The 26,155-nt window shown below is 40.3% G+C and overlaps 1 protein-coding gene across 1 annotated transcript in view; it reads left to right on the top strand.

Moving 5' to 3' along the window:
• ZC3H12C (zinc finger CCCH-type containing 12C) overlaps positions 1–24,438 on the top strand; it is a 37,724-nt gene extending 13,286 nt beyond the window's left edge. The window contains exons 4-7 of the mRNA XM_044919797.1: positions 15,895–16,034; positions 20,292–20,526; positions 22,299–22,405; positions 23,029–24,438. Coding sequence (XP_044775732.1) covers positions 15,895–16,034; positions 20,292–20,526; positions 22,299–22,405; positions 23,029–24,425 — 1,879 coding nt within the window. The 3' untranslated portion in view covers positions 24,426–24,438. The remainder of the gene's footprint in view (positions 1–15,894; positions 16,035–20,291; positions 20,527–22,298; positions 22,406–23,028) is intronic.
• Positions 24,439–26,155: the final 1,717 nt, after the last annotated feature.

Raw genomic sequence — 26,155 nt, 5'->3', positions numbered from 1 at the left:
GCACCCCTCCTTCCCTTTGCTGTAAAGCGTCTTTCTTATGAGTAACTGTAAAAGGTCTGTTCGGTCAGTCTTCAGGTCACTTTCAGGATTTGTTATAAGGATGTAGCTGTCAGTGTATCTGTGGGTCAAGTTGAGCTCAGGATCCTCCTATTCTGCCATCTTCCCAACTCTAGTACTTGATTTCTTCAGTATGCTTCAATGACCTGGTCACCTGACTTCATTAAAATTAACTGTATCTCTGTATTTTGCTTTAGCTTCTACCCGTTATGTGAGTAGTAAACAAGAAAAAACCCAGAGCCTCATCACTCCCCCTACATGATGTACCAGAGTCTCCTGTCGAGTAGAATGAAAACTAGGCACACCACTCTTCTCTTTCTGATACGAACGAATTATTCAAACTCCTCCCCACGCCTTCCCCAACCATGGCAAGTCCTCTGTCTTGGTCAGGGAACCAAGATTTCTGGATTTAGGTCAAATCTCCTGACTAGTGGATGGGCTTTATTGTTGCATGCACGTTTGTGCAGAGTATTAGGGTAAATATTTTCTTTGCTAATAATGTCAGCTGGAGCACTTTTGGCTAGTAGGATCCATGCTTGTATTGCCTCTCTGATAATGATAAGGAGCCACCAAAAGAATTCAAGAAGGGGAAGAGGGGCTTGTCAAATATGCCCATAAAAAAGTTCCCTGTGGGGCGCCTGGGTGGCTTAGTCGTTAAGCGTCTGCCTTTGGCTCAGGTCATGATCCCAGGGTCCTGGGATGGAGCTCCCTGCTCAGCGGGGAGCCTGCTTCTCCCTCTGCTGCTCCCCTGGCTTGTGCACCCTCTCTCAAATAAATAAATAAAATCTTTTTTTTAAAAAATTCACTGTGTAAAGAAATTTAGAGAAGGATTTCAGCACTAAGATTGCAGACAAGGAGACCTACTTATATTTGAAAATAAATGCGAAGGTTAAATTGTGGGCAACTGGAAAAAAAGATGAGCTAAAAATATTCATTGCTTTTGTGTACCAAACAGCAGGGAATGGAGAAATTAACCGTTTCTACCTCCACTCCCAAAAAAGGCTTGTGATAGGAACCAGCTGGTGTTAGTACAAATCTCAGTGTCAACAGGGATGTACACAAACACTCCAGGTGAATGGCTGAAAGTTTGAACAGAAATCAGACCTAGATTTTAGAGTATGAGCAGAGAAAATGGGTAAGTTGTGATAACTTTTCTTTATATCAAGACTAGTGGGGGGGCGCCTGGGTGGCTCAGTTGGTTAAGCGACTGCCTTCGGCTCAGGTCATGATCCTGGAGTCCCTGGATCGAGTCCCGCATGGGGCTCTCTGCTCGGCAGGGAGCCTGCTTCTCCCTCTGACCCTCCCCCCTCTCCTGCTCTCTCTCTCTCTCATTCTCTCTGTCTCAAATAAATAAATAAAATCTTAAAAAAAAAAAAAAAGACTAGTGGGGTAAACCCAGGTATTTATAAAATACGAGCAGAGTTTAGCAATCTATATAATGGGATTTAGCTTCTGATTTTGAAACGCACAAAGGCTTTCATGTATCTAATCTGGTTTGTGAGGCTTTGTGAACTTGAGAACTCGTTTCAATGTAAATTTGAGTATTGAAGGTCATCTTAGCTAGGCTCTAAAATTTGCCTCTAGGGACGCCTGGGTGGCTCAGTGGGTTAAGCGTCTGCCTTCGGCTCAGGTCATGATTCCAGGGTCCTGGGATCGAGTCCCGCATCGGGCTCCCTGCTAGGCGGGGAGCCTGCTTCTCCCTCTACCTCTCTCTCTCTCTCTCTGTCTCTCATGAATAAATAAATAAAATCTTAAAAATAAAATAAAGTAAAATAAAATAAAATTTGCCTCCAGGGACGCCTGGGTGGCTCAGTGGGTTAAGCGTCTGCCTTCGGCTCAGGTCACGATCCCAGGGTCCTGGGATCGAGTCCCGCGTCGGGCTCCCTGCTCCGCAGGAAGCCTGCTTCTCCCTCTCCCTCTGCCTCTGCCTCTCTCTCTCTCTCTCTCATGAATAAATAAATAAAATCTTAAAAAATAAAAAATAAAAAAACATAAAATAAAATTTGCCTCCAGTTATTTGGTGGATTTGCTGTCCTATTGCTTGTTTAACACTTAAGTACAGCCCCAATATATAGCTAATAAAATCCTCCTGGACACCTAGTCCACACATGTTTGGTTTACACGAAGAGAGAGCGTTCATTCCAATTTGGTTTTGGTTCTCAACAAAGATTAATCAAAATTCTGTGCAGTGGACCTGTGTGGTCCAGCATGGTGACTACTGACCACATGTGGTTTTGAGCTCTTGTCGTGTATCTAGTCCAAATTGAGATATTCTGTAAATGTAAAACACATGCCACATTTTGAAAAAGTATGTGAAATATATCAATAACTTCTTTATTGGTTGTGTCTTAAAATGATAATTTTTGATAGTTAAATGGAAGATTACTAAAATTAATTTCAAACAAAATTAATTTCAACTGCTTTTTACTTTTCTTTTTTTTGCTTTTTGATTTTAAAAATGCACTATGCTAGATTATTTAAAATTATGTATGTGGTTCACATTATATTTCTATTAGATAGCCTCTCAGTGGAATGCTGTTTATGCCCCAGCTTAATTGGGGCTTACCGTTAACTAAAGGACAGCTTAATTTCCCCTTAGGTGAGTATCCTAGGTATTACTTACAGGTTAGTTGGCGGTGTCCCATTTCTCTTACTGTTGTAAAGAAAGTCCTTAGAGATTACAAAAAGAAACAATCATGACTAGTTTTTTCTGTTTTTAATTATATCAGTATGGAGTACGACAAAGACAAATATTAGTAGTAGTCCACTGCATCTCTTTATAATCCTAAATTCACAATTCTGGATGGCATCAACCATGAATTTTAATAGGCCAGTAGTCAGTAAACTTTTCCATTATCTCAAGTGTGTTTCAACCTTAACGTAGGAATCAGCAACAGTAGTAATCCCATTACATATGAATGAAGTTAACTACAGATTCCCCAAGTAGTGTTACTAATTATAAGAAATGGGAAATGTTTACCCAGTTATAAAAATAGGAAAATGTGATTAGGGTCTATGTTTTCTACCTTTGCTGAAATTGAAGACATTTTTATATCTACTTAACAGATACGTTCTCTTCAACATCTTTAGACTAATGACCCACTTGGATCAAGATCAGCTAGAAGTGCTTCCTATTATTAATTTTGGCTTCAAATTATGGACCTTATAAGGTCAAGTCTTTCCCGTTTCCTTCTTCCTTACGGTTTTCCATTCTCAAAACTCTCTTGACCCCACCGCTCTTATATCCATAACCAAGTGGAGGGTGATCGTAAACTATTTTACATTTCATATAGTTTCATTATTGTAAATTGGTAATTTTTCAGATTTTTTCAGACTTTAAGCACTATAATCCTGCAAATCTTGGAAGCACATTTTTTAAACAGACAAAATCAGAATTCTGTTTGAATTGAGTGCTACAGGTGGGCTTTGTTTCTACTTAAAAATTCCCTTCCCTGCTGTCTAGAAGTGTCTCTGAGCCACAGTGTGGAAGTTTTGAACACAACTTGATGAACCCTGATTAAATGATCACCAATAAGGGAACATAGATTTAGTTTCTGGTGGTACATTCAGTGTTAAGTACCATAACAACTGGGTTTAGCTTCAGAGTGCTCTTGGTGTATTGGAAAAAAGATCAGAGATCGTAAATCTGAGCAGCTATTAGACTTCATTCAATTGTTTGAGTCTGCAATGTAAAAGAAAATTTTGGATTCCCTTAAGGCAGCACATGAAATTCATTATACATTATCATACAATATAAAATTTGGACTACAATGATAGAAAGTAAAATTTTCTCTTATTTCCATATTCAGGGTTATATCCAGCTGCACTCCTTTCTCCCTATTTAAGGAACATAGGATAGATGTGAGAATTTCTTTTAAACAATCCTAAAACATTGAAAAAATACATGATCAGTGAAGAAGGTCTTAAAGCCATTTTTTAAAGAGTTCTTTAAAATTAAAATATTTTCATATGTCCAACATGGTTTATGTATGATCAGGCCTAAAAATTGAAAAAAATATCAAGTTATGAAATATTTGAAGCCTGGGTCTGTTAATAATTTAGTGTTCAATATTTTTATTAGTGTTCTTATCATGTTACAGTTACTCCGTGATTAACATCCAGTGCACCCCGACTTCCTGTAATGTAACGAAGCTAAATCTAAACTTGAAGGAGTTGGTGCAAAAGATTCAAATATGGTTCTCTGGTTCAAAGGGGTACCTTTGACTCTTAAATTTTTCATTGTAACCACTTGACTGACAACCCTGGGAACTTGTGTTCTTCCGGGTAGCTTGATGTAATAATGGCCCATTAAAGCCACTGGAGTTTTATAATCATCCTTGGACCCTCCAGTGGAGAATAGAGCGTACTTATAGGTCACATTTTTGACTTAAATAAAAAATGATATATACAAGGTTATAAAAAAGGCAATTCTCTTTTCAGTCCTCTGGTTACCTTGATTACTTTTTGGTTCCAGTTTAGTGATCTCCAGACATCAAATATATTGTTCTCAAAATCACAATTTACTATCAGTGGTGAGATTAAAGATAATAAAGATTTATTTTATTGGTTTCATTTTCATTCCAAAGCGAGTTTTTTCCATCTTGCACAAATTAGGACTACAGGGTCATGAGAGAGTAAAGGCACTAATAACTCTGTGCTGGGCGCACTGCTGAGCCCCTTACGGACGCTGCCAACTACCATAATAATTAGCTGTGCTAATGTATTACTAGTATGACATTCTAGGTATTATTTTTATAATTAGATTTTAGATCAGTTATGGAAAGATTGTTTTAAGAATTGCTTTCCTTGGATCATATAAGTAATATACTTGCTACATAAATGTCAAAACGAGAATAAAAATCACCAGTGATTTCCAAGTATTTTTTTTTTTTGTAAGTTCACCATCTTATTTTTGTTGAAGTATAGTTGACAGATACTGTATTAGTTTCAGGTGTACAACATAGTGATTCAACAATTATATGCATTAGAAAATGCTCACTACAGTGAAATGCATTTACCATCTGTCACTGTACAAGTTATTAAAATATTATCAACTATCTTCCCTAAGGTGTACTTTCTACCCCTGTGACTTATTTTATAACTGGAGGCTTGTACCTCTCAGTCCCCTTCGCCTATTTCACCTATTCCCCTATACCCCTCCCCTCTGGCAGCCACCAATTTGTTCTCTGTATTTTTGAGTCTGATTCTTACCATTTGTATGTTTGTTTTGGTATTTTGTTTTCTTTTTTAGATTCCTTATATAAATGAAACCACGTGGTATTGGTCTTTGTCTGACTTATTTCACTTAGCAGAATACCCTCTGAAGGGCACCTGGGTGGCTCAGTCGTTAAGCATCTGCCTTCAGCTCAGGTCATGATCTTGGGGTCCTGGGATGGAGCCCCGCATCGGGCTCCCTGTTCCGCAGGAAGCCTGCTTCTCCCTCTCCCACTCCCCCTGCTTGTGTTCCCTCTCTCTCTCTGTCTCTCTCTGTCAAATAAATAAATAAAATCTTTAAAAAAAAAAAAGAATACCCTCTAGGTCCATCCATGTTTTTGTGAATGGCAAGATTTTATACTTTTTAAGACTAGGTAATATTCCATTGCATTATCTACACCACATCTTCTTTCTCCATTCTTCTACTGGTGGACAGTTAGGTTGCTTCCCTATTGTAAATAATGCTACAGTAAACACAGGGGTGCATATATCTTTGCAAATTAGTGTCTTCTTTTTCTTTGAGTAAATACCAGAAGTAGAATTACTGGACTGTATAGTATTCCTGTTTTCAATTTTTTGAGGAACATCAATACTGTTTTCTGTAGTGGCTGAGTCAATTTATTATCCTACCAATAGGGCTCGAAGGTTCTCTTTTCTCTACTTCCTCACTAACATTTGTTATTTCTTCCATTTTTGATAATAACCATTCTGACTTGCTTGAGGTGATATTGTGGTTTTGATTTTCATTTCTCCGATGATTAGATGTTAGGCATCTTTTCATGTATCTCTTGGCCATCTATTTCTTATTTAGGAAAGTGTTTAGATCCTCTGCCAATTTTTTAATCAGATTGTTTGTGGGGTTTTTGAGTTGTGTTTTTGTTTTGTTTGTTGTGTGAGTTCTTTATATATTTTGGATAGTAACTCTTTATCAGATATATCATTTTGCAAATATCTTCACCCGTTAGGTAGCTTGCCTTTTTATTTTGTTAATGGTTTTCTTTTTTTTTTTTTTAAGATTTTTTTTATTTGACAGAAAGAGACACAGCAAGAGAGGGAACACAAGCAGGAGGAGTGGGAGAGGGAGAAGCAGGCTTCCCGCGGAGTAGGGAGCCCGATGCGGGGCTTGATCCCAGGACCCCGGGATCATGACCTGAGCCGAAGGCAGACGCTTAACAACTGAGCCACCCAGGTGCCCCTTGTTAATGGTTTTCTTTGCTGTGCAAAAGCTTTTTAGTTTGATGTATTTCCAGCTGTTTATTTTGGTTTTGTTTCCCTTGCCTTGGAGACAGATCCAGAAAAATAGTGCTAAGGTTGATGTCCAGGAGATCACAGCCTAAGTTTTCTTCTAGTAGCTTTAGGATTTCAGGACTTACATTTAGGTCTTTAATCCATTTTGAGGCTTGGGGTTTTTTGTGTATGGGGTAAGAAAGTAAATGGTCCAGTTTCCCCAGCACCATTTATTGAAGAGACTATCCTTTCCTCATTGTATATTCTTGCCTCCTTCATCATAGATTAATTGACCATAGAAATGTGGGTTTGTTTCTGGGCTCTCAGTTTAGTTCCATTGATCTGAGTCTGTTTTTGTGGCAGTACCATACTGTTTTGATTACTACATCTTTGTAGTCTATCTTGAAATCCGGCATTGGGACACCTGCAGCTGGTTTGTTCTTTCTCAACATTGCTTTGGTTATTCGGGGTCATTTGTAGTTCCGTACAAACTTTAGAATTACTTATTCTAGCTCTGTAAAAAAATAATATTGGTATTTTGATAGGGATTGCTTTGAATCTGAAGATTGCTTTGGGTAGTATGGACATTTTAACAATATTTATTCAAGTCCTTTATCTGTGTCTTACAGTTTTCAGAGTACAGGTTTTTCGCCTCTTTCATTGAATTTCTTCCAAGGTATTTTATTCTTTTTGATGCAGTTGTAAATGGGATTGTTTCCTTAATTTCTCTTTCTGCTAGTTCATTATTAATGTATAGACATGCAGAACTTTATTCCCTGTGTTTCTTCCAATTTTTTTCATACCCTTGTGCTCAAAAAAGATGCTTGATTTCAATCTTAAATTTGTTGAGACTTGTTTTGTGGCCCATGTGTAATCTATACTGGAGAATGTTCCATGTGCGCTTAAAAAGAATACGTGTATTCTCTTTTTGGAGGGAATGTTCTGTCTGTATCTGTTAGGTCTATCTGGTCTAAGTGTCCTTCAAAGCCACTGTTTGTTGATTTTCTGTTTGGGTTATGTAAGTGGGGTGTTAAATTCCCCTATTGTATTACTGTCAATTTGCTTTATGTTTAATATTTATTTAGGTGCTCCTATGTTGAGAACATAGATATTTACCATGGTTATATCCTCTTGTTGGATTGATTTATCATCATGTAATGTCCTTTGTCTCTTGTTACAGTCTTTGTTTTAAAGTCTATCTTGATATAAATATTGTTATCCCAGTTTTTTTTCACTTCCATTTGCATAGTGTATGTTTTTCTATCCCTTCGAGTCTGTATGTGTCTTTAGGTCTGAAGTGAGTTGCTTGTAAGATCATAGAGATCAGTTTATCATTCAGTGGCACTATGTCTTTGGGTTGGAGCATTTAGTCCATTTACATTTAAAGTAATTGATAGGTATGTACTTATTGCCATTTGCCCTTTTGGTCATTGTGTTCTGGTTGTTTTTATACTTCTCTGTTGGTTTCTTCTCTTGCTCTTTCCTTGTGATTGAAGACTTTCTTTAGTGTTTTGCTTGGCTTTCTCTTATGTGTTATTTATTACAGGTTTAAGTATATAGCAGTGTATATGAAGTTGATGGTCACTTAAGTTTGAACACATTCTAAAAGATTATATTTTTACTCCCCTCCATGTTTTATGTTTGTTATATTTTACATCTTTGAGCCCCTTGTCTAGTTTTTGTAGATAGAATTTTACTACTTTTGTCTTTTAACCTTTGTACTAGCTTTATAAGTGATCGATCTGCTACCATTATGTTTGCTTTTACCAGTGAAGTTTTTTCTTCATTTTCTTCTAGTTAGGGCCTCTTCTTTTCACTTAAGGAAGTCCCTTTAATATTTCTTGTAAGACTGTGGGCCAAACTCTTTTTCCTTCAGTTCTGAAGGGTAATCTTTCCAGCTAGAGTATTCTTGACTGTAGGTTGTTCCCCTTTCAGCACTTTGAGTATATCCTGCCCCTCTCTTCTGGCCTGCAAAGTTTCTGCTGAAAAATCAACTGATAGCCTTATGGGGTCTTCCTTGAATGTAGTTCTTTTTTCTCTTGCTGCTTTGAATATGCTCTTTAATTTTTGCCATTTTAATTAGTATCTTGGTGTGAAACCCCTTGGGTACCTGCAGGGGTTGCCGCAGTGTGCCCCAGGAAGGAGGCATGCTCAGGATCCTTTTACTACTTACATCTTCCTCCCGGTACCTCCAACGTTCTTTAGAAGCATGGCAGGCAGTATGTTAATTCAAAGCAAATACTCAAACCAAAGATAGTTAAAAAGAAACTCCTTTGGCTTCCCTTTTTTTCAGTGCCATTAAAATTGAAAAGAGGCAGTCCCTGTAATAGATGCCTTGTTCCATTTTCGGATTTCTCCATGTTTTCAGGTATTCCTCATGTCTATCACTGGATGATAAATTATAATTTTAAAGTAACCCTTCCCATCCTTTGGTTAACCCAGTTAATGATATGTGTGTATATATAACTTAAGGAAGTGTAGGAAATTCTCTTTCCTAGATATGACTGATGGAATGGCTGGCCCATTGTCCCCCTCTTCCAGTCCTGTTTTGACGTGAACTACATGAAAATGTGTACTTCCCTGAATTTTTCTCTGTATTACAAAATATGCCTTTATACCCCATTAACCATCATAGGTGACTAACCTAATGCCACGTTAATAAGCAAGTATGCTGCAATTCTCCATTGAGAAGTATATATTGTGTTGTTACAGCAAATCATGTTATTTTGAGTGCTAATGGAATTGACAAAAAAGTTGAATTCATGTATTTTTCAAATTTGTTACAGAAATATATATGGTTAGATACAGAGACAGTGAATTTACAGAACGAGAAGTTAGGATAGTGAAAGTCTTACCAAGAATATGTTGGTCAAGATACTCTGTGTTTATTTTAGTTCCCCTGGTTTCCAGTTTCTAGTTCACAGGGAGTTGCTTCTGTCTGTGAGTTAGAGTCCCTCCGTAGAAGTATCAGGGTTACCCCAGCCAACTCAGTAGCCCTTTCTGCAGCTTGGTCTGCAAATTGATTTCATGTTACTGTCTGGTACAGGCTGTACAATGAATTACAGAATCTGCTGGGAAAGTTGCAATGACTAATAAATCCGCAATTAGTTTCCCTTGTGGTTTATTAGTTGCCACTGATGTTCTGAAATCTCTCTTCTTCAAACTTTGGCCCATAGCCTGGCAGCTCCCTAGCACACATTTACTAACTCAGATGCCTTGTCTCCCAGAAGTTTCAAAAATACTCTACCTGGAGTAGAGAATATGGTAGTTTATACAGCAGGTCTCTTCGCAACAGATTAACCCTCACTGGGAGACAAGAGGTGACCTCAGATCCACTCAGGAACCTCACAGGTGAAAGAACAGGGGAAAGGTTGTCTGGAGATACCCACAACTTGTGTGTATTTCTGTACCTGGGTGAAACATGAAAAAACAATAGAAATTGCAGAATACATTGCTCTAGGATCCATAAGAAACAACAGGAAATGATTAAAGTAGGAGGAAAAAGGCACCTTTTATAAGGCTTGGTAACATTGCAGTCTTGAGTTTCTTTTTGCCTTCACCTTTCTCCATCTTTTCCCAAAACTCTGGGAAAACCTCTTTCCCAAAGCCAGTCCCCGAGGAACTGTGTATGCTTACCACCCAAGTACCCCGTCTCTTCCTTGCGCTTGAATCCCACCCACAGCAAGGCTGCCAAAACAGTGAAGGGGATTAGGGGTCTATTCTGATCTGCCCCCTGCATGGTCAGAGCTGCCTGAGGCCATGGCACTCCACTGTGAGGGGGCTCAGCCTTGGCCTCCATCATGTCTCCTCCCTGCATCAAACCTCCACGCAAGCAGCCGGTATCCCTCTTCATGCGTAGGGCTGTAGGACTGAAGACATGTGATCGAGGACCTTGGTACATCTTTGCAGATCTCTCCGGAGCACTGGAAAATAACTCTTAAGATAGAGAATATCAGCTAGGAACAAGGCACATATACTCTTTCCATATCTGATCCACCAAGCAGTCCTGGCTAACTTGGAAAAGGCATCGGACTCCTCGCAGCCCTCAAGGGATCAGGCTGATTTTCCTCACCCTAAGATGAAAAGTTGGCTCGTATGGCTCTATATACTCTTTAGTAGGCTGACTCCTTTTATTTCCCCTTCCTTCCAAGCTATCAGGGCAACTATCTGCCAACTGGATGCTTTCATTCTAGGACAGTCTCTTATCCAAATTCTCAAGACTCCTTTTTCCATCCTCTTCATCATTTCTGCTTGCCTAGCTATGTTTTGCATGTTGAATGTAGGGGATCTTGCAGGTAGAGCTCACATCAGAACATTCAAGTAAGGCTAGCAAGTCTCCCTCTTCCACAGGGAAGTTATTCTCAGACCCTAAGGCCATTGGGAAGTATCTTCTCAGTCCCAGGGAAAGAAGGCGAAGGGAAGTTAGGGGGAGAAGAAACAACAGCGAGAAGGCTTGAGAACCAGGGGAAAGGAGCCTAGAGTTTAATTCATTCTTTCTGACTGTCCCAGTTCATTCTTTTATTTCCTGATATTCAGAGATACAAATAATCCTTTTAAGTAGAGTATTTCTAAAAATCCCTATGAATAAATCAATTTGCCTACTTCAAATGAGCCTTTCTCTGGTTATTGCAAAGCAGGATTTTTATAAGCATGCTTATTCCAAACATGAACAGAGTAAAATAAGCCTTTTGAGAAAGTTACCTGCTGGTAGACTTCTTGTATTCTTCTACCATTAAAGCCAGTGGTGAATCACATGCCAACTTTGAGCCTGTGTTATACAGGAACTCAGAATTTGCAGTGAGAGTTTGGAATTTTCCCTGGGAACCCAATCCCACTGAGTCAAAAGGACATGTTTTATCAAACATTCAGGGTCTCTTACCTAATCAAAGGTGGCCACAGATCTTCCAACAAATTCAGCATCAGAAGGACTCACACGAGGTATACCATCTTTATTGCCAAATTGTTGAAATAAAAAAGAAATCAAGGCCCAAAAGAACATGCCAATTCATAAATATAGAATTAGCTATTTTTACTACTGCATGCAGACATAGCCCGTAAGTGACTACGGAACTATAATGAATTTTCTTCTCTATTTATATGGAATTAAAACTTCAGTTCTTAAACATCATCCTACTTATTTTAGTCAATACTCAACTGATAGTTCATTTGCACCAGGAGCTACAGTGTGCTTGCTCTGATGTCCCGTTTTTATAATTCTTTATCAGAACCTCCTACAAGTATTGTATCCAGCACATATGATGATGCACATCCTTCAACACGCCTCAGTAAGGGGAGATTGAGGTCAGTCTCCTAAAGCTCTCCTAGTCTGTAGAAGTCCCCGCTGCAGTTTGGAACCACCGGTCATTTATCTGCTTGGGCTTTTAATATTTCTGGGGATGATTCTGGGCCTTGGCAGCTGGGAGGCACTTCCAAGGCAACAACAACCATTCCAGGGATTTCGTGGTTAGCACTCATTTCTTTGGTCTGATCAGGAGGAAAAGATCGTCTGGAAAAGTGTCAGAGACTCAGAGACCTCCTCTACACACCCACCCTTGCCTGCCTCTCCCACCCCCACGTGAGCCCTGAGCCTGGGTCAAGCATGAGAGCCCATTGCTAATTGCATTGAACCTGATTTCATATTAGTGTGGGGGTGTTACTATACCTGGATATGGAATTACTATGTTTTAGAGAAAGCACGCCTTCAACTTTATAAAGTACTGCCAAATTGTTCTCCTGAATAGTTACACCAATTTACACTCCCACCTGTAACGTATGAGTTCCTACTTTCACACATCCTTGGCAACATCTGGTGTTTGCAGACTTTATTTTTTCCAATCTGATGGGTGTGAAGTGATGTCTCATTTTTGGCTTTAATTTGCATGTCTTCACTATTGAGCATCTTTTCATATGTTCGTTGGTCATTTGGGTTTCCTCTTCTGTGAATTCACTGTTCATATCTTTTGCCTTAAAAAAGTGGTTACCCTTCTCAATGTATAGGAGTACTTTATATACTCTGAGTACTACCTTTTCTTTGGTCCTATACATTGCAATACCTTGCCCCAATCTATGGCATTTTTGTTTATTCTTTTGCATAAAGCTTTATGTATGCAAATCTTTCAGTCTTTTCCTCGATAGCACATGACTGTGTGTCTTCTTTAAGAAGTATTTCCCCATCAGGGCACCTGGGTGGCTCAGTCAGCTAAGCCTCCAACTCTTGGTTTCAGCTCAGGTCATGATCTCAGGGTCATGAGATTGAGCCCCGTTTCAGGCTCTGTGCTCAGCACAGAGACTGGTTAAGATCCTTTCTTCTCTCCCTCTACCCCTCCCCCTGCCCACACATGTGCACACACTCTAAAATAAAATCTTTAAAAAAAAAAAAAAATTCCCCATCCTAATGTATGTCCTATAATTTCTTTTACAAGTTTTACAGTATTTTTCATATTTAAATCTTTGATCTACAATTTATTTTTGTGTATGGTAGGAGATAAAAATAGTTACTTTCCATATAAATAATCAGTTGCCCTAGGACCATGGTAAATGGTCCATCTTCATTAATTTCTAATGTCACTTATACACATGTATTACCTTCAGCTCACTCTTGTTATATATTTTGTTTTTTAATCTTTGTGTGTACCAGTATAACCTTGATTGGATTTCTGTAGGGTTTTTTTTCTTTTTTTTTTTTTTAAGATTTTATTTATTTATTTGAGAGAGAGAGCACATGAGAGGGAGGAGAGTTAGAGGGAGAAGCAGACTCCCTGCCGAGCAGGGAGCCCGATACGGGACTCGATCCCGGGACTCCAGGATCATGACCTGAGCCGAAGGCAGTCGCTTAACCAACTGAGCCACCCAGGCGCCCTGGATTTCTATAGTTTTATACTACGTATTGCAGCTAACAGGAAAGTTCTTCCTCTTTTGTTCAATATTGCTTAACCATTCTTGGTCTTTTGTTTTCTCATAGTAATTTTAGGATGAGCCTCTCAGGTTCCCTAAAAATCCCTTTGAGGACTTTTATTGGAATTGCAGTGGACTTATAGATTAATCTGAGAATTGCCATATTCATAAATAGAATCTCGCCATCCATGAAAATGGTATATTATTGTTCCTTTCATTCAGGTCCTCACTTATGCCCTTCAATACAGGCTTTCCATTTTGGATTGCTCCATAAAGCTCTTGTCTATCTTTTCATCTTTAGATTTTAGTTTTTGTTACTTTCATAAATGGGATTTTTTTTTAAGATTTATTTTAGAAAGAGAGAGAGTGTGTGTGAACAAGGAGGAGAGGCAGAGGGAGAGAGAAAATCCTGAAGCAGACTCTCTGCTGAGGACAGAACCTGACACGGGGCTCAATCCCAGGACCCTGAGATCATGACCTGAGCTGAAATCGAGTCAGCCATTTAACTGACTGAGCCACCCAGGTGCCCATACAAATGGGATTTTTTAGTTAAAATTTTAAATTGGTTTGCTAGTGTAAAGCAATACAGATTTTTGAACTAGAACCTTGTATCTTCAATGTAATAACATTGTCCAAGAATATTATCTGTATGATACAGTTTCTTGCTGTCTGTTGTAATCTGTTCTGGGGCCTAGTACATAGCCAGTTTCATAAATCTTCCACATGTATTTGAAATGATTTTCTCATTTTGTGCAGGTTTCTGTGTATGTCCATTAGATCAAGCTTGTAATTGATTGTTCTAGTCTGTATTCTTACTACATTTTCTGCTCCATCATTCAATTAATATTTTCTTTCTACTAATCCAATCATCTTTTGCATTACTCATTTGGAGACTCAGTTCACAATTATTATAGCATCCTTGTGAACTCTCTTTTTACTATTATTTGATAGTTTTGTCCTTCTAACGTTTTTACATGAAAATACATATTCATAGAGCTTTCCAAGTTTTCTTTAGTCTAGCTACAAATGATAGAAAACTTGCCTACAGTTTCTTAAATTGAGAGGAGGTATTTTTTCTCAAATAACAAGGTCAGAGATAGGTGTGGATCCATCCGCTCAGAAACCCAGGCTCTTTGTATGTGTCTGTGTATCATTCACACTGTGACACCTTTCATCCTCTTGCTGGCTTTCTCCCTATGAGGTATTGTTGGATGGGAGCACGGGGCGGGCTGGGGGGGGGGGGGCGGTTGTGGGGCAAGGAGAGAGCAGTAACAACCTTTACTGTCAGTATCAGATGAGATAATACCTGTTTCAGCATCTAGAGAATCTTTGTCCCATGACTGTAAATGATTTGCTGTTGCCACACATCTTGTGAACATTCTTTGCAGAAATAGAAGATCTTATCTTCTGAGTCAGATGTGACCATTTCCCTTCCCAAGTGAAGTCACCAGGGAGAAAGTGCTGATGCAGTGCTCTCTTTAGAGCCAGAAACAGTTAAATGCTCAAGCCTTAGGAAACCACATGTCATTAACGACTAGCAAGGCACAATATACTTAGATTTAAAAGCATTAATACAAAATAAAAATATGGTCAGGTGTCAGTGAATGTTTGTATTTAGGAATAATATGTATATTCTCTCAAGAGATGATACCAGTCTTTTCTATAGTTTTTCGGAAGACTGATTGTAGTATTTTCTATGAAACTCAGCATCACTGTGTGTCGTTTGCTGGGGCATTGAGTAGCCTGAGCATTTACTTACCTTATTTCCTTCACAATGAGGAGTGAAGAATATCTGTCTCCATTATGGAGCTCAAGCTGCAAAAAAAAAATACAAAAAAACAGTTATTATATTCAAAGCAGGAGACTGTTTCTTTTACAAACAAACATTAGAATCAGTGTTAATTTTTGAAGTACTAGGTTAAAGTGCATAGGCAGAGCCTGGTGCTAGCTAAGTATTTATTGAGTGACTACACTTTCATCTGAGCATTTTCTTGTAGGCACTAAGAATGCTTAATCCAATTTTGAATGCCCTTTTGTCATCATTAATCCTTGTCCAACACAATATTGTTAAAAGCAGGTGTCTTTTTTAAAGGACATGGGAAGTGTTTCTTGTAGGCAATTAAGCATTGTGAACATGATTTTCTGTGTACAGATTTTTTTCTAGGTGACTTCTTTCACATTTGACTGAAGTTTTTGCTGTGGTGGAGACCCCTTCCTTTTCTCCCCCATCCTGATTAAAACTTTCAGACTAGTTAACCTTTACAACTTGACACTGGAAAAACTCACTTTTCTTTATTCTCCCCACAAGAATGATCCCAATTTTCATATGTTTCCTCACAGATTTTCAGCTTTCCAGGTTCTCTGTGTTTCTCTGAGCTGTACAACTCCATCTTAAATTTGAAGTCCATTACTATTGTAATTAGGTGGTCATTTATGCTGACAAATTTGAATTAAGTTGAAATTATTTTGTTGTGTCTTACGTGTTCTAAAATCATATTTCAGCCATGGAAACAAAGAAGTATTTTCCTGCCGGGGAATCAAATTGGCAGTGGATTGGTTTTTGGAAAGAGGCCACAAAGATGTTACAGTTTTTGTTCCGGCTTGGAGAAAAGAGCAGTCCCGGCCTGATGCTCTTATCACAGGTAAGCCCTGGGAGCGGTCTGGTGATAGCTTCAGACGTACCCAGGCAGGTCATCAGACGCTGTCAGATGTTGCACTGATGAAGATGTCCATCAACTCTGATGATAAGGAAACAGCAATCCTTGCTCCATAAACCAATGGTTTGGGGTTGTTTTCTTTTTGTAATTTGGAAGCTTTTTACTTCAAATTTTGTAAAATTTTGACTTTGGGACATGCATAGGAGTCAGGAGACCTAGATTAAAATTCTGGTTTTGCCACTTACTAGCCGTTGGACTTTGAGCAACATGCTCGGACCTCTGTTTCTCTTTCTGCAATATGAAGTCAGTGATGTAGTTCACAACAGACCTGCAGGACCCTGGAGCTCTGCTCTCTGGGGTCAAGTAGAAGGAAGGGACTCCGTCTCAATACAGTGTATTTTGTGTTATTTTGTAATTTTTACATTAATTTAAAATGTAATTTAAAAATGTATGAATTTCAGGCAAAAACTGTTAATGATTGTTGCTGAACATTTTGCTGAAGTTAACCCTTCCTGCCCCTCTGCCCACCTCCAACATTAACAAAAACTGAGGAACTTGTGTGAAGAAAACTATACTTTTCAAATCAAAAACAGAGAGACCACAGACCACATACCTGAAGGGAAGATTAATCATCAAGTCATTACTTGAGCCAGGGTAGGAATAAATAGGCAAGACATGGTGGAGTCCAGAGCTGTGGAATCAGACCCTAGTCTATATAAACTGTAAAGGGAAGAAGGTGCCAGAATTCAACCAGAAGCACCAAGACATTGGATAACTTTTGGAAAAAATATACATATTTAGATCCTTATCTTCCACCATATAACAGTAAATTCCAGATGGTTGAAGAATTGTCAAAAACACTAGTCTTTGAATGGCTGGGGAAAATTTTACTAAAGTTAAAATTTTTGGAGGAAATTACAAAGGAAAAGATAATTTTCATTGCATGAAAATCTAAACTTCTGTATTTTGGAAATTTTTCTTTAAAATGAGAACTTTTTTATTTGCCTAAGGGGGAAAAAATACAACAAATAAAGAATCCATGTCCTTAACATCTAAAGAGCTCGTAGACGCTGGAAAAACAAACAGAGCTCTCCCCAGCATATAAATGGTAAGAACGCAGGTGCCCAATAAGAGAAAAAAATTCAGCCTCATTAGCAGTTCAAGAAATGACAAATTTAAACAACTCTTGTATTTCACCCATCAAATTAGCAGATTGAAAAACTGGTAAGCCTCTGGGACCTCTTCCTTCACTGCTGTGGAAACGAATTGATACAACCTTTCTAAAGAACAGTTGGGTCTTAAAATATTAATATTCTTGGATCTACTAGTTCCCCTTCTAGGCATAATTCCTCAGAAAATAAGCAGAGTTACAGGCAAAGATGTAGAACCACAAAGACATCCAGTGCATTATTATTGAAATTTATATTCACTAGAATGATTCAAGAAGTTATAATATGTATTAGAATATTTAGGCAGAATTTCTAATGATCTGAGGAAGTGCCCTTTTCCATTGAAGTTTATACCTAGACCAATGATGGCAAGAACAGAATACACAAAAAATGACTAGAAGGAAATATGCCAAAGTGTTCATAGTAATTGACTCTGTGTTATGACTTTGAGGTTTTATTTCTCCCTACTTCTGAGTATTTTCCCTTACTTTCTTAATTTTGCTTAAGGAACTTAGAATATTTTTAATAATCAGGGGGAAAATAAATTGAAAAAGAGAAAACAATATTTAAACATGTAAATGACTGGAAAGCTTGAACATGAAAGGAACAGGAGCCCAAGAAGGGAAAAGGATCGTGGGCATGGCAGGTGTGTCTGAGTTTAATTTTTAAAGTACCAGCACGCCAGCGCTCTGGAATGCATCAGGATGCAGTGTACTTTGTAAACTGCATTCAGCTCCACTTGACTCTCAAACAACACAAGTTTGAACTGCCTGGGTCCACTTATAAACGGACTTTTTATCATATAGTAAACATATTTTCGCTTATGATTTTCTTCATAATAAGAATACAGTATAGAATACACATAACACAAGACGTGGCTTCCATGCGGTGGTTAAGTTCTGGGGGCTCAAAAGTGAGGGAGTCAGCACCCTAACCCCTGCCTTTAGGGCTGCTCAAAGGTCCGGAGGTGTTTTCTCCCCCTGGATAATAATTCTAACTAAAACCTTCAACCACATAAAACCTGGTAAATTGAATAGTCCATTATTTTTTCACTGTACAAAAAAGGAAACTTGACCCACATTTTCAGGCTCTCCCATAGAGATTCAGATGAGCGCTTTTTCCAGTGAGATAACACCGATTTTATAAGCACAAAGCTCTGTATCAGGTGCTGTGCTAGGAATTAGAGATTCAGTTCAACTTACTAGCCATACTGAACCCGTATCTATTTAAGTTAGGATTAGTTGTCCAGATTGGCTATTCTTTTTACCTCATTAGCTATTCTAGAAAAAGCAAATGAAGCAAGATGATGTTGACCCTTAGGCCACCACACTTATTTCTCTAATCACTTCGTGGCATATCGTGTATGAGTAAACACTTCCACAAATAAAGTAGCATGGCTTATTCATGAACATAGTCACTAACCTGGAAGACCTAAGAAGATCCATCTCTAAGTACCCCATGCATTCATTCTACAGACATTTACTGAGTATCTCCTGCTGTGCTTCCTGGGCCGAGCACTAATGGAAATAGAGATAAACATTTTGAGAGCAGGGACAACATTTCATTTATCAGGGCAACACACAAAAATAATTATAACATGACAAATCCTGTAGTTGAGACTGAGCTTTTCAGTTTGTCCTGGTTTTCTGTAATTAAGAGATCAACAGTTACAGCTGTTAAAATTCAGTTGAACAGTGTTGAGAGCTTGCTAGGCTCTGTGCTAAGTGCTTACGTGTGTGACAGCTCCCTGACTTCTAGCCTCCTGACTGCCTCGGAGGCTCAATAAGGGATGACTGCCAGATATAGAAAATGCCAGAACCTGAGGTTTCTGCATGATTTGCTGCTTCTAACACCCACATTTCCAGCAATTCTGCTCTGGTGCGCTTTTAAACCAATGTTCCGGTCCTGATGAAATCGTGTCAGGCACATCATGAAGTCCATACGCCAGCTTTGGAGCCAGCCGACCCCTAATCCCTCTCTGTTCCCTCCGAGGGACCCTGGCTCATCCCCAGTACCCTGTTGCGGCGATTACAGCCCTTGCTCACCTAGTCTGCGTGTCTGTCTGGTGACTGACACCTTCTTAAGAAGAGGTCATTCTTAATGTTGGTGACCATTAATACTTGGCACGCCATACCTGGTCTCCCCTGAAGACAGAGATTTTTTAAAAATTAGTAATTGCAGTTAATAAACATGGAGAAGTAGACTTTCTTTCTTTCCTTTTTTTTTTTTTTTCTCAATCATGACCTCCTGACTCTGGGCCAGAATGTACAATTGTGGGAAGACAGGAGGTAGAAGAGCCCAAGTAGGAAGAAGGGATGGTGGAGAGAGAACTTTTATCGTTAATCAAAATAGGAACGCCAGCACCTTTAAAAAAACAAAACCAACCAAAACCCCTCTAAACAAGTCCGAGTTACAAAGTACAGAAGACAAGGAGCATTCCTCTAGTTAGCCTTACTCCGTCTGGGGCAGCTTTCCCCTCTACTCACATCTGAGCCCTTCCTCACGCAGTCCACCCTGTGAGGATGCTGCACTTGTTGCCACGTGTTTCCTAGGAAAGGACCCGAAACAGGTGAAGGTCACGTCTGTAGTGACAGTACTTCCTCCACTGTGTCCTCAGTGAACCTTCCGCATCGTAAGACTTCCCCGCCACCTCAGGGGCCCTACTAGTGCTCCTCAAACTCTCCCCCATCACCTCCACTCGTCAGAAAACAGAAGAACAAAATAAACGGGCTTTAGCGGGGGGAGGATGTGGGCGCCCCTGAACCCCACACAGCTGCATTGGCAGAACGGCGTGATGAAAAACATCACTGAGCAAATGGATGTTTATTCTGTTAAAGTTTTAAACCGTTTTTAATGACTTTGGGGGCTATGTTTAAAGCCGTTATTATTGCAATCCTCAGGGAAAAATATTGGGAATTAAAAATGTGTTCTATCTACAAACTGTAAATCATAATCCCTAATGAAATGAGGGCATAAATCCAGTTCCTCTCATAAAAGCTCACGTTGTATGCAAGTTGCCCCATGTGTTATGTCTGTATTTACTCGTGAAATTCTGCCCCAATCGTCCTTGCAGATCAAGAAATTCTGCGGAAATTAGAGAAGGAGAAAATCCTGGTGTTCACACCATCCCGACGAGTGCAGGGCAGGCGGGTGGTGTGCTATGATGACCGGTTCATCGTGAAGCTGGCTTTTGAGTCAGACGGGATCATTGTGTCCAATGACAACTACAGGGACCTGGCAAACGAGAAACCGGAGTGGAAGAAGTTCATAGACGAGCGATTGTTAATGTACTCCTTTGTCAATGACAAGTAAGTGAACCCATTCACTGACGGGGCGGTGGGGCAGGGCGGGGGGGTCCTGCTTCCCTGCACGCAGAGCCCTCGCTGCGCCTGCCACAGGCCAGACCCAAGTCACGTCTCTTCCCACAGCCCCACAGCCTACTTCCCTCTGATCCCCGGGCCAGAGCGGGGGAGGGGGGGTTCAGGAAGCCCCTGAGGGTGAGGGTGAGGGACAGGCCCCTGCTCTGTAGGACGCGAACATGGCACATCTGTCAGAACGGACAGGGACGGTTCTGGAACATATCGACCCCCCAAAACACTGCCTTTCAAAATCTACCTAGAGGCTTGATCGCTTAGATCTATTTTTAAAATACATGATTTTTGTAAATATTATACCAATGGTAAGACTCCAGTCATGATTAAGTTGATAAATGGGCAGAGAACAATAAAAAGCAGGTCTCCTGAGAAATAAGTGTATTTCCAAAATGGGGGGAAGTTCACCTGTTGATAATCAAAAATGTGAACTAAATTTACAAAGAACATATTTTTTCACCCATTTAATTCACAAAAATATTTTTGCATGTGCTCTGTGCTGTTAAAGATACAGTGAAACTGCTCACACAGTTTGGCGTGGGTTAACAGAAGCCTTGGAAATACGTATACCCTCTCAGGCCCATCATCTCCTTTCTGGGAATATATAGTCTGAGGAGAAAAAGACCAGATATGTTCATTTCTGTATTTTTTATAATTGCAAGAATTCAGAGGCAGCTGAAGGTACAACAGAGAAATCGGTTAAGCCGCTCTGCATCTAGCAGAATATTCTTCAGCTCTTCAGCAGTATGAGTATAAAGGCTATTGAGGAACATGGAAATTTGTTAGAAAGACAAAACAAAATTATATTTGTGTTGGGAAATGTGTATGCATACAGAAACGACTAAAATGCAACACATGAATGGAAAATAGTTGTATTAAGATCCTAGGATTGAGTGACACTTCTGTTCTTAATGTTGCCACATTGTTTTAACAAATAGTGAACACTGTATTTGCTAAGTATTCTTAGCCACGTTGACACTCCCTTAACAATGTTCACATTTCATGGGTAACTGCTTGGCCCATTTCAAGTTCCAGCATTGACATAAGTAGCAGAGCTCTTCAGTTGTAACTTCTTCCTGTTATGCTATGCATGCCGTGAACTCTTGCATCCGGGAGATTTTTTCCATCTCTCTGCTGAGGCGCAAAGAGAGTGGGCTGTGGGGTTCGATGTGGAATCTCAACTGTGCAGCGTGAACTCAGATCAAAGTCACTTAATTAGGAAAGTGTATTAATCTGCAAAAATTAATACCTGAAGGGCCCACTGTCAGGAAGAAAGGAGAGGAGGGGGTATGCATGTTCCTAGGCCGGGAGCGGAGTTGGTCCGTTGTCCGTGTTCCTGTCCACACTGCTCCTCGCTTCCCTGGCCTCTATACTTGACAAGATCGAGGCTCACGGAGTCCCCCTAAAATGGCATTGTGTTGTTTTCTGAAGTCCTTACAAAATCCCAAGACTGACAGGAAGAAAGAATTCATGAGAACATGCAAGGCTCAAAACTTAACTTGACTTAAAACCAGTACAAGTTCAGCTTGACACATTCTACTTTGGTGTTAAGAAAATTCTGTGTACTGAGATTTTTTACCCCATAAACGCTGAGTCAAAATACTTGATTAAAAATGTTTTAAAGACCTTCGAGTGAATCAGTCTCTACCCTCTGTCTTCAGAATTAAATGATCAGCCTCCTACATCACTTCGTATTCTGTCCCTGACAGGTTCATGCCCCCTGATGACCCTCTTGGCAGACACGGCCCAAGCCTGGATAATTTTCTGAGGAAGAAACCTATTGTTCCTGAACACAAAAAGCAGCCTTGTCCATACGGTAACTTTCCTTGTAACTATTTAACATATGCCTTCAGAACACAGTCTGTTGTTAAACTTTTGGTAATAAAAATAAATATGTTATATTTTGGATGGCATAGAATGTGGTTCTTTGAATTGTAATTAAACCTCTTAGCCGTGGGAAAAAAAGTAATTATTTTTACCTAGTCCAGTTCCATGCAAATGCATTTCCCAGAGTTAAAACATGGGTTCCAAAAACTCTGCTTAATCAGGCAGGTACAAACGTGGAGTTCTGACATCGAGCGACACCTCAGATGGGCAGGGGTTTAGCACGTTACCGCGTTACGTTTTCCTCTTCAGAACAGAAGGTCCTGATTGTGAAGCCAGACTGGAAGAGGATGGGCAGGGAGGAGTTGAGGACACAGGGTATGGTATTAACCCAAACCTCTGCACGTGACTTAATCACCCCCAGCCAGTGTGTCGGTCACCCTAGAGAGGCCCGAAGCGGGGAGGACTGCAAGGGAGCAGGTCTCCAGAGGAAGGGACAGAGGAGCGACTTAGCTTACCTTCCATTTCTGCCTTTGTTTCTCTCACAAGTTAAAACCCTGAGCTGCCAGGGCCTGGTGGAACGCTGCTTTGCCTAATTAATGTTCCTCTTCGTAGGAAAGAAGTGTACCTATGGACACAAGTGCAAATATTACCATCCCGAGAGGGGCAGTCAACCGCAGCGGTCGGTGGCCGATGAGCTTCGTGCCATGTCTAGAAACACCGCGGCCAAAACCACCAACGAAGGCGGACTGGTGAAGAGCAACAGCGTTCCCTGCAGCACGAAGGCGGACAGCACTTCCGACGTCAAACGAGGTGCTCCAAAGAGGCAGTCGGACCCAAGCATAAGGACCCAAGTCTACCAAGACCTAGAGGAAAAGCTTCCCACCAAAAACAAATTGGAAACCAGGTCTGTACCCTCTTTAGTTAGTATCCCGGCTACTTCTACTGCAAAACCCCAAAGCACTACATCTCTAAGCAATGGCCTTCCATCTGGAGTTCACTTCCCACCTCAGGATCAAAGACCACAGGGACAATACCCTCCAATGGTGATGGCAACCAAAAATCATGGAACGCCAATGCCTTATGAACAGTATCCCAAATGCGACTCGCCTGTTGACATCGGATACTACTCCATGTTGAATGCATATTCAAATCTGAGTATCTCAGGCCCACGCAGTCCTGAAAGGCGTTTCTCCCTGGACACAGATTACAGGATCAGCTCCGTAGCTTCTGACTGCAGCAGTGAAGGGAGCATGAGCTGTGGGAGCAGCGACTCCTACGTGGGGTACAACGACCGGTCCTACGTCAGTTCTCCCGACCCGCAGCTGGAAGAGAATCTCAAGTGCCAACACATGCGCCCGCACAGCCGCCTTAACTCCCAGCCCTTCCTGCAGAATTTCCACGACCCCTTAGCTAGAGTGCAAAGCTACAGTCACGAAGAACCAAAGTACCATCACAAGCCTCCTCTGCCACACCTGGCCGTGCATCTGCAGCACCCAGCCGTGGGCACCCGCTCCAGCTGCCCCGGCGAGTACCCCTCCCCTCCGAGTTCCGCGCACCCGAAGGCGCCCCACCTGGGCCGGTCCCTCGTGGCCACGCGGATAGACAGCATTTCGGACTCCCGGCTGTACGACAGCTCTCCTTCCCGACCGAGAAAGCCTTACTCCCCCCAGGAAGGGCTGGGAAGCTGGGAGCGGCAGAGCTACGGCCTGGACGCGTACGGCTACCGGCAGACCTACTCCTTGCCCGACAGCTCCACGCAGCCGGGGTACGAGCAGTTCACCTTCCAGAGCCTGCCCGAGCAGCAGGAGCCGGCGTGGCGCATGCCGTACTGCGGGATGGCCCCGGAGCCTCCGAGGTACCAAGACAGCCGAGAAAAGATTTACATCAACTTGTGCAACATCTTCCCCCCGGACCTTGTGAGAACTGTCATGAAAAGGAACCCTCACATGACAGATGCCCAGCAGCTCGCCGCGGCCATTTTGGTGGAGAAGTCACAGCTGGGCTATTGAAAGATGATGCATCTTTGTGGTGTTTAGTAGTTTTTGTTCAGCTCAAATGCTGAGGGAGGTTTGCTACAATAGCACACGTGATCTCCTTCTCGGCAAGGAGGTTATCTAGTATCCATTTATGTGAAATACTGTATCATGGAATCTGTATGTATAGCCCCACGTAGTGGAAGTATCACGGGATTGCTTTACATTCAAACTTTTTTTTAAACATTTCCTTTTTAAAGCTCTCTCCTTGGCTGGAAATTTTTCCAGTTTGATTTATTAGATGTCTCTGTGATCTTTGATATTAATCTTTGGTGCATCAGGGGTTTATATGCAGCACTTTTTATCCTTGTTTCGTGTTTTATTAACTTGGTGTTTGTCTATCAATTGCAAGCAATTACGATACTTTCAGAATGTCGAACATTTGACTAGACCCTAGCCGACTATTTTTGCAAGCCAAGCTTAATTGGAATCTTTTACAGCTTTTTAAGTTATTTTTATTTGGGGAAGGTGGGCTTCTTTGTGCTATAATCATTATTTATAGAAACAAAGATATACTACAGCACTGACTTTATATTTTAAACAAAATGTAAGTTACCAGTTTATATGGAAATGGGTAACAGTCTATATTAGAATGATTTACAATATGGCACTTTTCATTGTTTTATTTTTGTTCGGATTTTTTTTTCTGTTAATTAATTTAATACGGTTGACTTAAAGGAAAGCAGATGCAATCAATGGAAAAATTGTTTCCATTTTTTTTTTTTTTTTAACGAGTAAGGCAAAAGCCGTAACTATTCCAGTTTAGAGCTTTGTTATCCAGCTCTGATGTGCTTCTAGACGGTAGAAAATGGAATTGAATTCCCAGATTCTCATTAACCTGTATTTTTAATGTGTTCGTCCTTCTTGTTTCGGGGCACAACAATACTGGATAAAAGAACCCTTTCACAGTACTTGCCTGTTTTTAATGAATCTAATTATTCTCAATGCAACTTTTATATTTAATATACTCTTTAGCTTTCCTGCTATTTATCAAGGCTGGCCTGAGGTGGGTGTATGTGTTGAGGATATGCAAAATTTATCGATACTGCACTATAGGAATGGTGGTGGTGGACGTGTTGTAAGTGGTAACTTAAAAATGTTTGTAAGATACTGTATATTTTCCATTTTCCTGAAGGTAGTTTTTTGGGGGGCCTGTTATATTATTAAGGCCAGATTCTTGCCACAAATAGTGTAGTTTTAGCTACAGACTAAAGTCTGTTCTAGTATTAGTAAGGGATATTTCTGGTTTCAGAGTCATGGGTTTTGCTAGATGCGAATTCATCTTTGACCTCAGCAGACAGACCTCGCATTGAGGGGCAGTCGGGTGCCTCACATGACTTCACTGTTGCCTCCAGGCTCCGAATTTCACTTCGTGTGACAGACCCCCTCCTGATCTGTGTCTGTCGTCTGCCTCGATGCCCGGGGTATTCCGACCATTCTCCATGCTGCAGTTTGAAGGAAAGCCCTGAAAAGCCAGAAAGTACCTTTTACTGTTGATACAAATTGTATCTTTTTAACTATAAGAACTATTTTGATTTGTAGATCTAGTGAAAACACAAATGTGTAACTATGATTAGACTTTTGGGCAACATTTTATCCCTTATTTAAATACAAAATTTTAAAGTAAAATTGAGGTCTAGGATAGGGTAGAAGATAAAAGTAACAATTTAGGTAAGTAAAAGTGTCTGTCTTAGTTTTATAGAATA

The sequence above is a fragment of the Neomonachus schauinslandi genome, chromosome 11, assembly GCF_002201575.2.
Source record: "Neomonachus schauinslandi chromosome 11, ASM220157v2, whole genome shotgun sequence".
NCBI lineage: Eukaryota > Metazoa > Chordata > Mammalia > Carnivora > Phocidae > Neomonachus > Neomonachus schauinslandi.
The sequence above is the reverse complement of the archived record's forward strand: the minus strand, read 5'-3'. Positions and strand labels throughout refer to the sequence as shown.